This window comes from Leguminivora glycinivorella, chromosome 21, assembly GCF_023078275.1.
Source record: "Leguminivora glycinivorella isolate SPB_JAAS2020 chromosome 21, LegGlyc_1.1, whole genome shotgun sequence".
NCBI classification, from domain to species: Eukaryota; Metazoa; Arthropoda; class Insecta; order Lepidoptera; family Tortricidae; genus Leguminivora; species Leguminivora glycinivorella.
In genome coordinates, this window is record NC_062991.1 from 15,712,169 (window position 1) to 15,725,689 (window position 13,521).

Below are 13,521 nucleotides of genomic sequence, written 5' to 3' on the forward strand. Positions count from 1 at the left end.
GAAAATTTAGTTTCACGTGCCCTGCCTACCCCTCTATAGGATACAGGCATGACGTTGTATTGTCAAACCTTGTCTCGATGAGTATGTCGGAGTTGTTAGCGCAGAGTACGCTCTTGCAGATAAGCTCTTGAGTAACGGCGATGGCTTTCTTGTTCGAGATGCAAAGATCACTTAAGTAGTCGAGGAATCGAGACTGCCACGTCTTCATATTCTTGCGGACGAGTCCTGAAAAATACAACGACTTTTGTCAACAATTGATTTGACTAGTTCCTATGTGAACGAAACAACTGTTTTACTGTTTTAAACAATAGTACATTGTACAACAAGGAAGGTGCAAGCCGTCGCGATTTAACTTACTCTCGTTAGTAATATTCATACTCCCCGAGTTACACACAATGTTTTTCATCACACTCGCAATGTAAAAAATATGTAAATAGATGTAAAAAAGTTAAGTAAGGTACAAGAAATTTCATTATTCCCTTGGGAGAACGATTTTTCTATAACTCACGCTCCGCCTGCGTGCAATAGTACATTTAAAGTGTGGGTGTGATGAAAAGTCAATTACTCCACTCAGAGCGAGGAACGTAGGGCCAGGGAGGCAAACGTTTATCGTAGCAGTGGCTCGGCCGAGGCAGGTCGATCTACCGAGGCGAACTCGAGCGCTGCCTCGGAGTAGGCTCGTCTGACATTAGACATTTTCCACGCTGTCACTGGAATCACTAAAAGCGAGTAAGCGATGAGCTATCCGCGATAGAAACGGACAAAAGATAGTCGCTCCCGTGTAAATAAAAGAGACGCCATGATAGCGCGAGCGAGTTATACACCCTGTTGTTATTGAATCTTTATATCAAATAAGGTGAATTAGGGTAATTCCGAATCACAGAAATGTTCGGGTAATTTCGAAAGGGGAATCTTGATTTAATGGAAATAATGGTGGTTTTTATACGACTTTCGGAATTACCCTCATGCACCTTACAATTAATTTCTCTAAGAAACTAGCGTCTTAACTCCACCGGTTATCGAGTTATTAAAAAAATAAAAATAATTAACTTCCCAGTGTTATTTGTTTTGACACGTGCCGTCAATCACTTGACACTAACTTGAATGTTATTTTCAAGGGTCTCTCACACTAATAAATTCATTTATTATGTATGAAAACGATGAAAAAAACTTTTTTGCGAATTTAACTAAAAGTGATATATATGGTGGTGGTGGTGGTGGTATAACGAACCTAACGACATGTCGAATTTAACGGGAAACAAAAAAACACGGTGTATTTCGTCGCCGAGCGATGAACTATATACAAACTAGCTCGCTCTCTCGTTTATTTACACGGGAGCGATTATCTTTTGTTCGCTTCTATCGTCGATAACTCATCGCTTACTCATTTTTGGTGATATTTCCCAACTAATTCAGTTTTCAAACAAAAAAACAGATATCTAAATCGGTTCATCCTATCGTGTCTTGAATGATACGCAATTAATTAAAATTTATTACTGAATAATTAAGCAACTAGGAAATACATCGAACCGTACCACAGATTATACAACAATCCAGGCTGGCACAGACAATACATCACACATCCGTTCGAAAGCTACGATGCCACAGACAGGCAGACACGTCAAACTTATAAGTCAGTCTGTCAGTCGCGCGCGCGCATCGCTCACAGGTGGTCGCGTACAATCGTTGCGGAAATGGCGGACGTGCGAGTGTTACAATGCAATTCGTGTCGTATTGTGATAAACGAGCTATTGGCTTACGTACAAAATAAGGTGTCGTTAGTGGATACGATTACACTAGTGCGAATATTAAAGTCGGCATTTAGTGGTGATGAAATTAAACAATCTAAGTCTTTATTGTTCGATTCCATTCCGACGGATGCACGTAAGATTACGAGAAAAAGTAAAGGCAAGGAAGAAAGGGATTTAATCGATATAATAAACGTATTTAAATCAACCGAACCTGACGTTATCCCTGTATTTGTGGCGCGGCAATTAGAACGCTTGCCGCCTATTCTTTTTAACAGCCTGGACTGTACTAAGTTGCTGAAGGACATACTTCGGTTACAGGGCGAACTAGATGAAATCAAAGCAACATATGCCACCCATGAGCAACTTAAGGTGCTTAAAACTGAGTTTCTAGCAGCCCAACAGGGTTGTTTACCGCCTACGCCGATATATAACGTGAATATGAAACGAGGTGCCTGGACTCTAGACACTCATGATAGCGGACCTATGGGTATTATATGTAATTCGACCCTAAAAGATAGCCATGATAAGATTGAAGAGTGTGATCAAGCCACGGGGACAGAAAACGTTTGTCAAACTGCCTTGCGAGTGGGTATGCATAAACCTACGCATGACTCAGCGATGCACCAACGGTCGCTCGTCGATAAGGTCGAGTTTGCCGCGCCGACGGCGAGTCATACGTCGGTCGAACCGAGCGGCGCACCCGAACACTCTGACACAGCGAGGCCGGCCGAACGTCATAAACAGCTGTTATCTCACGTAAACAACTCGAATATTGCAGTGAAATCGAATGCGGAGATATGTTCAATTATCAATATAAATAAAACTCAGCAAGCGACAAGTGAGCAGGAAAATGACGAGAATGAGGGATGGCAATTGGCGGGTAAACGTCGTAAACCATTGAAATATCGTTTTCAGGGCAAATATGGTGTGGCTCGAGACCCGCTATGTAATTTTAAAGCAGCGGAAAGAAAAATTCCTGTTCTGATTACGAATGTGCATAAGGGTACCACGCAGCAAGACATAATTCAATACATTTGCAGGCAAACGAAAGAAAAAGTATCCTTGCGAGAAATATACATTAAAAAACAGTGTGATTACAAAGCATATAAGTTGTACGTGTCGGAAAATAAACTGAAAATGTATTTGGACGAAAAGCTTTGGCCTGAAAATATAATTTTCAGACGTTTTATAAACGATAAGTACGAATATTCGAACAGAGGTACCTCTGACGTAAAAGATCAAATAAATATTTAATGAAAAATAACCGACTTTGTAAATTCGCAAGTTTTAATTGTAAGTCGGTAAAACGCTCCATAGATGGTGTCAGGGAATTATGCCGAAAATGTGACTTAGTTGCCTTGCAAGAATTGTGGCTGCTTCCGGAAGACCTCCCGTTTCTCGGTACCATAAACGACTCTTTTGGATATACGGGGAAGTCAGCAGTGGACACGGCAACCGGAATCTTAACAGGAAGACCTTACGGTGGTGTTGGTCTCCTATGGAGAAATGAGGTGTTCCCGGACGTATCTGTGATCGAGTGTAAAAGCAATAGAGTGTGTGCGATTAAAGTGGCGGTTAACGGTCATCCTATAATTGTTATGAGTATATACATGCCTACTAACTCGTCTGTGAATCTGCCGGAATTCACGGACTGCCTGGGTACGGTAAGTGCTATTATAGATGACTATGGAATAGAATCTGTATATATATTAGGCGATTTTAATGCTACCCCCGGAGAGTTATTTTTTAATGAATTAATAAATTTTTGTCAGGAACAACAGTGGTCGTGTGTCGATGTAGATATATTAGGCTTAAATTCTAAAACTTATACCTTTGTTAGTGACGCGCACGGCACGACTAGTTGGCTCGATCACGGTATCCTTACCCAGGCAGCGGTGTATTCTGTGCGCAATGTATATGTGCAATATGATTGTTATTGGTCTGATCATTTCCCACTTGTCATGGAGTGCGATTTGCAACTTATAATACCTAAACAATCTAGTAGAATATTTTCAAGCAATAAGGTGGTTTGGGGTGAAAGGTCAGAGGAGCAAATAGCTCTTTATGGCAAGGAGGTTCATATTAGGTTAAGAGATATTGATTTTGATAGCAACTTTTCTAAATGTGCTGATAGCTATTGTAATAATCTGGCTCATAGGCGTATTCTTGATGATGTGTATGATTGTATTGTGACAGCTTTGTCTGAGGCAGCGGTATGTGAAAGAAAGGGCGGGGGTCGGGGTGGCAAGGGGCGGCGAGTGGTAGGATGGAATGCACACGTCGCGGATGCTCACCGGGAGGCCAGGTCAAAGTTCATAGACTGGGTGGCATGTGGAAAGCCGAGGATAGGTTTGGTGTTTGACGAAATGCGTGCAAGTCGCAAGCTATTCAAGTCACGTTTAAGGTGGTGCCAAACTCACGAAGAGCAATTGAAAATGGATGCTCTGGCGGAACAACATGCCAGTGGCAACTTTCGGGGATTTTGGCGTAGTACGAAAAAAGTAAACGTGCGACCTGGCATACCGGTGAGTATCGGGGGTGTGAGTGATCCGAAAGGCATAGCAAATATTTTTAAGAACCACTTTCTAGTACAATCTCAGCTGGGTCCTAGTGGGCAGGTGATACTCGATGAGCAGACCGAGGATGAAACGTTAGGAACTTTATTTACGGCTAAGAATGTGGCGATCGCGATTAAATCCATCTCGAGAGGTAAATCCCCAGGCCATGACGGCCTGAGCATCGAGCACCTGCACCATGCCGGCCCACATATAAATAGAATACTGGCTATGTTTTATAATCTGTGCATGAGCCACTCATATATGCCTATGGACATGCTGAAGACGATAGTGGTGCCTGTAGTGAAGAACAAAACTGGCGATTTAGCTGATAAAAGTAACTACAGGCCCATTTCTCTTGCTACGATCATAGCAAAGGTATTTGACGCTATGCTTAATACACAGTTGGACAAATACCTACACTTGCACGACAACCAGTTTGGGTTTCGGCCTGGCCTGTCCACAGAAAGTGCTATACTGTGTCTTAAGCATACCGTCAGATATTATACAGATCGTGACACCCCGGTTTTTGCTTGCTTCCTCGATCTGTCGAAGGCTTTTGATCTGGTGTCCTACGAAGTGCTGTGGGAAAAGCTTAAATCAATTAAATTACCCAGGGAATTGATTAGCATCCTGCAGTACTGGTATGGACATCAGATCAACAATGTTAGATGGGCGGGGGTATTGTCTGAAGAGTATGGTTTGGAGTGCGGGGTGAGGCAGGGGGCTTAACCTCTCCCGCATTGTTCAACCTGTACATGAACGGGCTGATTGAGGCGCTCAGCAGGCAGCATGCCGGTTGTCAGGTGGACGGAGTGTGCGTAAATAATTTAAGCTACGCCGACGACATGGTCCTGCTGAGCGCGTCAGTTTGCGGTCTCAGGCGGCTGTTACGAACATGTGAGGAGTACGCTTTCAGTCATGGGTTGAAATATAACGTGAATAAAAGTAAATTCATGGTATTTGAGACCGGCAATAACAAACTGTCCAATATACCACCTGTTCTGCTTGGCGGGACTCGTTTGGAGCGTGTATATAGTTTTAAGTATCTTGGGCACGTAGTTACGGCAGATCTCAAAGATGATGAAGACATGGAGCGGGAGCGGAGGGCGTTGTGTGTGAGGGCGAACATGTTGGCTCGCAGGTTCGCGCGGTGCTCTAGCGGCGTAAAGTTAACTTTATTCAAAGCATACTGCACGTCGCTGTACACTTGTAACCTGTGGGCTAACTACACGCAGAAAGCGTACAACGCACTCCGCGTCCAATATAACAACGCCTTCAGGGCGGTGATGGGGCTGCCTCGCTACTGCAGTGCGTCGGGCATGTTTGCGGAGGCTCGCACGCCATGCTTTCATGCCACCATGCGCGTGCGCGCAGCATCTATGGTACAGCGGGTGCGGAGCAGCTCCAACGCCGTCCTGGCGATGATCGCGGCCAGACTGGACTGTCCCTATATAAAGCACTGCTGCGACAGGCATGTAAAAACTGGAATAGGCTAGATTTGTAGATAAATAGTTGTTAGTTATGTTAGAAATAGGTTAATTATTATATTAGGAATTATTATTATTTTAAATCTGTACTCTATGAGCAATTGTGCTTGAAATAAATGCATTTTATTTATTATTTATTTATAACACCCCGTCGTTTTTGCGTCGGGGGTTAAAAACAGTACATCGTAACTCACCCACAAAGGTCTCGATCTCCGAAGCCGTGATATGTTTTTCGAGTAATTTCCGGTTGTTATGCAACAATGCAGTGATGGTATCCTCGGCTAGGATGTCGTAGCCAATCTGCTTCTGCATGAACCCGAAGTGCTTCGCTATGTATTCCTGTAAAAGGCGTTTAAACAATGTCAAATTACCATTTTATAAAAAAATACTTATTTAATAAATTCATAAAATTATTTATTCAGGAAAATTTAAACTGCAGAACGTTTCCGCCAAACTGTAGAACGTTTGTTGGCAGTAATAGGCTCTTCATTATACTCTTAGTTTTGAAAGTTTTAGTAAAATTTACAAGTTTTTTTTTAATTTTAAATTACTATATCAGCTTCAAAATGTATTAAAATAAGCTTTTTTGATGGTGCTTGTTCAAATAAGATCTAGCTCTTTTAATCTTACTGCCATAAAATAAGGCATTACAAATCATTGATGATTCATTGAAAATAAAAGTCACAAGACAAAGTACGCACCTGGCCGACAGCAACTTCTTCGCATGTGAATATATTTAGATATAATATGAAGAAAGGTTCATAATCGTTCGTGCATTTTCTTTTTTTTCAGGGCATACTACATCCAAGCGTATTTTCCTTGTACATTTACCTGGTTTTTTCTGTAGTCCTGTTGACTGAGCCGCAGTATCCTGTAGCAGAGCCTGAAGATGTATTTATAAGGCGCGTAGCGAGCGTCGCAAAGCTCTTCTATCTTTAGAAAAGCTTCGCCTTCGGGAGATTCTTGAAATGGTCCCTGCAAAAATAAGCAATATTTCATATTAACAAACCACAACAAGTTTTCTCCGTCATCAAACATTTGATTTGCATATACTTAAAAAAAAAACGGCCAAGAGCGTGTCTGGCCACGCTCAGTGTAGGGTTCAGTAGTTTTCCGTATTTTTCTCAAAAACTACTGAACCTATCAAGTTCAAAACAATTTTCCTAGAAAGTCTTTATAAAGTTCTACTTAGGTGATTTTTTTCATATTTTTTAAACATACGGTTCAAAAGTTAGAGGGGGGAGACGCACTTTTTTTTCCTTTAGGAGCGATTATTTCCGAAAATATGAATATTATCAAAAAACGATCTTAGTAAACCCTTATTCATTTTTAAATACCTATCCAACAATACATCACACGTTGGGGTTGGAATGAAAAAAAATATCAGCCCCCACTTTCCATGTAGGGGGGGTACCCTAATATAACATTTTTTTCCATTTTTTATTTTTGCACTTTGTTGGCGTGATTGATATACATATTGGTACCAAATTTCAGCTTTCTAGTGCTTACGGTTACTGAGATTATCCGCGGACGGACGGACGGACAGACAGACAGACATGGCCAAAACTATAAGGGTTCCTAGTTGACTACGGAACCCTAAAAAGTACTGTATTGTCATTGTCTGAACATGTGTTTCGGGACTTTCGGCAATTTCAGGGGTTGGGCCTTTTTGGTTTATTGTTAAATAATAATAATTTCTGGAGTAAGATAAATTGTTCACTCAGAATGTAATAGAGCAGATTCTATTGAAATTCAAATCCTCAGCTTATTTGGTTCGTTATTATGAATAATCAAAACAAATTCATACAAAAGCTACGCACCTGGAGTATCCTGAATAGTTGTCTAAGGATATATTGTTCCCGCAGAAGTTTTTGTCTGTCTCTGTTCGGGTTCTCGACAATCAGTTCGAGTGCTTCGGACTTGTTTGGTTCGTTTTCAAATCCGGCTATGAAGTATACTATGTCTTGGAGAAGGCAGGTCAGTGCTCTGAAATGGAATTAATTTATAAATAAAATACATAATCTTTTGACAAACGCAAACTTTCAGTAAATCTCATTTTTCATAATCTTGTCACTTCGTCGTAAAATTAATTTACGAGGAAGTAACAAGATTATAAAAAAGGAGATTTACTGAAAGTTTGTGTTTCACAACCATTTACACTACGCCAGACCGCGAACGAGATGGCGCCACGATCTTGACAGCTTTCGAAAGATTGGAAGAAAGAGGGAGGTCTTTGCCCAGCAGTGGGACACAACAGGCTAACAAATAAATATGTAAAAATTTGACATATAGTCCAAACAAATTATCACAAAGTAGTCAGTTTTAATGTAAATGATCGCTGATCTAGTACAGCACAGAGATATTTAATATGCATATTAATTTGTGCACACAAAAAAACAACTTCTCTACACTCATATAACGTCTCCATTAGAGATAAAAACGGCTTCAAGAAAAGCTGAGAAAAACTACTTCATTCGTAGTCAAAGACATCAAGATCACTCGGTCAACAGTCGATGCTCTTAGCGAGTGTGGCCTTGGAGAGAAAGCCTTCGATTGAGGAGCTACTCTTCAGTTATTTCTGAACATTACGTAACAATAGGGAACTTGACTGTACTTAAAATAAAATATTTTATACCATGCACGAAATAAAAATAAATATAAGAAAAACATGGATAGAAGTTATTTTTAAACCCAATTTCTATTTAATTAGTCAGGTAGAAATATATAAAGTACCTGAGTTGACGTCACTCAATTCGATTTCATATTCAATTACATATAAGCAAGACGTTCAAATTCGTTTTGACAGTTCTTAAAAAGAAGCTGATTTGACTAGGAGGCAAGTAGCCTATTCAGGAAAAAATATCTGTGCTCATTACACAAATCACACACACACAAAAAGTCCTTACAGGGATTCGAACCCGGGACCGCGGCATAGCAGGCAGGGTCACTACCAAATACGCCAGACCGGTCGTCAATTGGTTATGTTCTATGTTTCCGTTCTGCAGCTTGCCCGGGAGGGCAGAAAGCACTTTGCAGGCGTCATTCGCAAAGTCCAAGTCCCGAACTTCGCTTGGAGACACTGATACCAGTGCGAAAGCTTTCACTACACGAACTAAATATAAACTTACTTTCTCTCATTGTGCTCTATGTTTCCGTTCTGCAACTTGCCAGAGAGAGCAGAAAGCACTTTGCAGGCGTCATTTGCGAAGTCCAAGTCTCGGACTTCGCTCGGAGATACTGATATCAGTGCGAAAGCTTCTTTGTCTTCTTTCACTACTGAACACCCCACCTATGGAAGAACGGGATAAACATCTAGAATAGTGCTTTGTGTATTTCATTTCGGATTTTATTTCATTTGTTAATTTTATTGTGCTTTGTGTATTCTCTATGTGTAAACTCTTTGTAAATGACGATCCTTATTGGGAGAAACTATTCATTTTATTATTTTCAATTCATAATGTAATTTTTGACGAGCATGATGAGAAGATAAACATAACTTTGGCATGTAACAAATTTATAGTGTAATTTTTATCATGAAATAAAGAAATCTAATCTAAATGGAGTCAATTGCAACACGGAAGTAGCAATAAAAAAAGCAAAAAAGGTGTAGCTAAATAAAAGGGCTTTTGGTTCAGCAATACGCTCCACTTTTTTTAGATCATCATCATCATCATCAATAGCCTGTGACATCAATATTATGATGGGTTAAGCAGCGTCTATTAGATTGCGGCACTTCCGCAAATGCGAGAGCGGCAGCCGCGACCGCAAAGCTGAAGGAGGACGTGGCCGTGTCCAGTGACAAGTTTTGGATGAAGTATTGATAATTCTGCTGGCATAGTGGAGGAATATTATTCCAGCAGTCGGTTGCGAGATATTGGAAGCAGCCCTTAAAAGCGTCGAGTCTGTATGTGTCTTTTAAAAACTGATAGCGCCAAATGATCTATTAGGTAATTTCGTTCGTTTTAAGCAAATAGTTATTCGCTAGTAGCTCTTTCTTGACAAAATTAATATCAAAATTGCATTATTTTCGTTTGAATGAAGAGAAAATAAATTTGAATGAAAGTTGATATATTACCTTCGACATAACAGGTTTTTCTTCGTCTTTATCAATAGGTATTGAAGTCGAATGCACCCATGTGTGCGTGCATAGATGTTGTAATCTAAAACAGAAAATTATTCATGTAAAATTATCCAAAAACGAGACATTTCACAAATGCACACATCATCTCTCGATTTAAGCTTTTTAAGTCCTAAGAATGTGTAGATTAAGGGATTATCAAGCATTATTTATACATATAAGGTTTACAATCTTCTAAGAGACGTACCTCAATTTTTAGTGCCACCTATTAAATACTATCATAACCATGATGCCTACAAATTTATTGTTTTCAAAATGTGTATTGACATATTGACGTATAATCATGATACTAAAATAAAGAAGCATGTCATTTGTTCTTATAAAAAATGAAAACAAGCAAAATTATTTGGGGAAAATATGATTTTCCACTTCCAGGCTGCAAAATAGCGCCATCTAGTTTTAAGCCTAAAAGGCCCATATAGTTCTAATGAGTTGGCAACATGCATGTGACGCTCCTTGTGTTGCAGGCGTCCATAGATTACGGTGACCGTTTTCCATCTGGTGGACCGCGTACTTTTTTGCCACCGTATTAAAAAAATCAGGGATAAGCTTTGTTGTATGGGCTTTGTCTGCCCCAGTATTATATCGCCCCTGGTATTATTTTATATTTTGAACAGACGTTACCTTACGTAACTACTCTGTGGTACAGGGGCGTCGGAATGAGTCATAGTGGTCGGGTCCAATTCGAACAGCGTGGCTATTTCAGAGGAATGTGCCACCGACACTAGTTGGTAGGCTGGCTCCCCTGTGTCTAATGGCGCGTCTCTGCAATGAAAAATTCAAAAATTGGTTATGAAAGTTGCGAGAACATAACAAAATTTTCATAAGTTAAGGTAAATGGGCTATAACATTCAGTAAGTTGAAAATAACAAAACTGCTGCACAGTATAATAAAGAGTACTATCATACAGTATGGACACTACCGCTCCCCGCTGAAAGTGCCCCCCACCCCCTCTCGGTTACCTCACAGTTACCGCCTGTCAAAAACACGAACAGTCGACCTGTCATATTTCACTCATACAAGCATAGTACGCGTTCACCTACACGAGCTAAGGCTGTGTGCTAGGAACGCGCCTCTTTCAATACATTTGATCGCCAGTGTCCGAGGTGTGACTGCTGTAAGCATTATTTATACTAATATACTTATACTAATATTATAAATGGGAAAATGTGTGTGTCTGTTTGTCCGTCTTTCACGGCAAAACGGATCGACGAATTGTCGTGATTTTTTAAGTGGAGATACTTAAAGGGATGGAGCTACTTTGGGCTACTTTTTGTCTCTTTCTAACGCAAGCGCAGCCGAGGGCAAAAGCTAGTTAATGATAAGTTTTTCAAAAGTGTAAAACTCAACAACATCTAGCGACAATCATGCGCAAATAGCGTAAATTATCAGTACCACTACTCGACACTAGGTGTCAACAGTGTCTCGTCTGCTAAAAATTAAATATTAGAACAGTTTACAACTTATATTATAATCAGAAGGAATTGAAAACAGAACACTGATTAATACTATTGTAAAATTAGCTAAAAATTGGTGAGCATTAGACTCTTCGTTCGTCGCGACATCTATTGACAAGTAGCAGTACTGATAATTTACGCTATTTGACGCGTGATTGTCGCTAGATGTCACTACAAATAACCCGCATTTACTGATGTATGGAGTTACAACTCTCCCCTTACTCATTCCTCTATGCTTAAAGGTGTAAACTTAAAAAATAAAACCGCCTTCAAAAATAAGCGTGTTACAAAACACGCAGAAACTAAAAAGCCAAAAATAATAAACCTTTGAATTCAGATTTCTTATCGGATTGCAATAATCTAAACATCCCAATTATAAACAAATCAATTATTTTTGGGATCAGACCCCGACTACCAAGTCGGGACCCCGAGATGGTCCCATTGGCACCAGCCAATGGGACCATCTCGGGGGTATACCCATTCGATCAAAAGAAAAATTTTGAAAATCGGTCCACGATTTTCGGAGATATCGAGTAACATACATACAAAAACAAAAAAATCTGTCGAATTGAGAACCTCCTCCTTTTTTGAAGTCGATTAAAAAAAATAGACTTACGGTGGCCTCACGCACGCTTCGGCAGCTAAGTAGTGTCCGGTAGCTAAGTGTTTGAATCGGAAGATGGAGTTCCAGTGACCCGCGCCGCCTCGGCACGGGTCGTGTTGGACCACCTGCAAGGAAACATTGAAAATAGGTCCGTTTTCACATTAGGATTTCAATGGAAACAATACACGATCGCGTGTAATGTATAGGACATCGGTCCTACATCCGATATCGAATCGGATAATCTGAAAATGCACTAAGAATCACAATCGTGAAGTAGGCCGATATTACACTATCATACAAATATGATCATAGGCAACATGCCGTCCTTTTTCTTCGCGTTGGAGAAAAAGGGAGGCATACAAACCTATGATCATGTATACGAGTATGATAGTGTAATATTCATTTGTTGAACACTTTTGAATGTTAAATTGTATCTTGTTCTTTAATGCATGTTAATTATAAAATGTAATGTTTTGAAAAGAAGTTGCCCGCCGAGTTTCTTGCCGGTCCCATAGTGGATACCCCCCTCCAACTGAGGGGGGACTGAAATCTTTTTGAGGCTGAGGCGTAGGGTTAGAGCCGGCGTAGCTTTATTTGACGTTCATATGCGCATTGTAATATGCCTACTTGAAATTAAATATTTCATTTTCATTACTTTCAGCCTTAGGGATGGCTGCTGTCGAGGACCATATTTTATACAGAATCTACTATATAATTTGTATCAAACAAATCCGCCCTTAGTTTGATATTTTTATAACGATTTCTCAAGCAGGTTTCGGATTCTTAAGGGTCGGTAACGCATCAGTGGCTCCCCTGATGTCCATGGGCGGCAATGACTGCTTCCCATCAGGCGGCTCGTCTGCTCGTTTGCTGCTTATTTCATAAAAAAAAATCTTTAGAATACTGACCTCAATCTCCCACAGTGCTTTGCTGTTGATAGCAGCCGTAACACTAGATCTTTCAGTAGTCCCCGGAACACATGCTGTCTCTCCAGGTACTCATCCATGGTCAAAAACTTCTCCTATCCAGAGTGGAAGAGTCTATTTTCTAGTGTCTATCTTTGGTGGACTGGACTTGGTCAAGATTCTTTGGATACTGACCTCAATTTCCCATAACGCCTTGCTGATGGTGGCTGCACATGCTGCCTCTTCTGGTAGTTCTCTTGTTCAGCGTGGAGAGTCTACCTTCAAGTATCTATCTTTGGTGGACTTTGTTAAAATTCTTTGATTACTGACTTCAATCTCCCATAATGTCTTGCTGCTGGTGGCTGCAGTAGCACTAGATCTTCCAGTAGTCCTCAGGAACACATGCTGTCTCTTCTGGTAGTTCTCTTGTTCAGCGTGGAGAGTCTACCTTCAAGTATCTATCTTTGGTGGACTTTGTTAAAATTCTTTGATTACTGACCTCAATCTCCCATAATGTCTTGCTGCTGGTGGCTGCAGTAGCACTAGATCTTCCAGTAGTCCTCAGGAATACATGCTGCCTCTTCTGGTAGTTCTCTTGTTCAGCATGGAGAGTCTACCTTC

The 13,521-nt window shown here is 40.5% G+C and overlaps 1 protein-coding gene across 1 annotated transcript in view; it reads right to left on the reverse strand.

Moving 5' to 3' along the window:
• The window catches only part of LOC125237462 (inositol 1,4,5-trisphosphate receptor), a 136,469-nt gene that overhangs the window by 66,238 nt on the left and 56,710 nt on the right, over positions 1-13,521 (reverse strand). Inside the window, 8 exon segments of the mRNA XM_048144561.1 lie at positions 69-225; positions 5,991-6,135; positions 6,628-6,771; positions 7,617-7,782; positions 8,925-9,085; positions 9,872-9,956; positions 10,559-10,699; positions 12,008-12,120. Of these exon segments, the coding sequence (XP_048000518.1) occupies positions 69-225; positions 5,991-6,135; positions 6,628-6,771; positions 7,617-7,782; positions 8,925-9,085; positions 9,872-9,956; positions 10,559-10,699; positions 12,008-12,120 (1,112 nt within the window).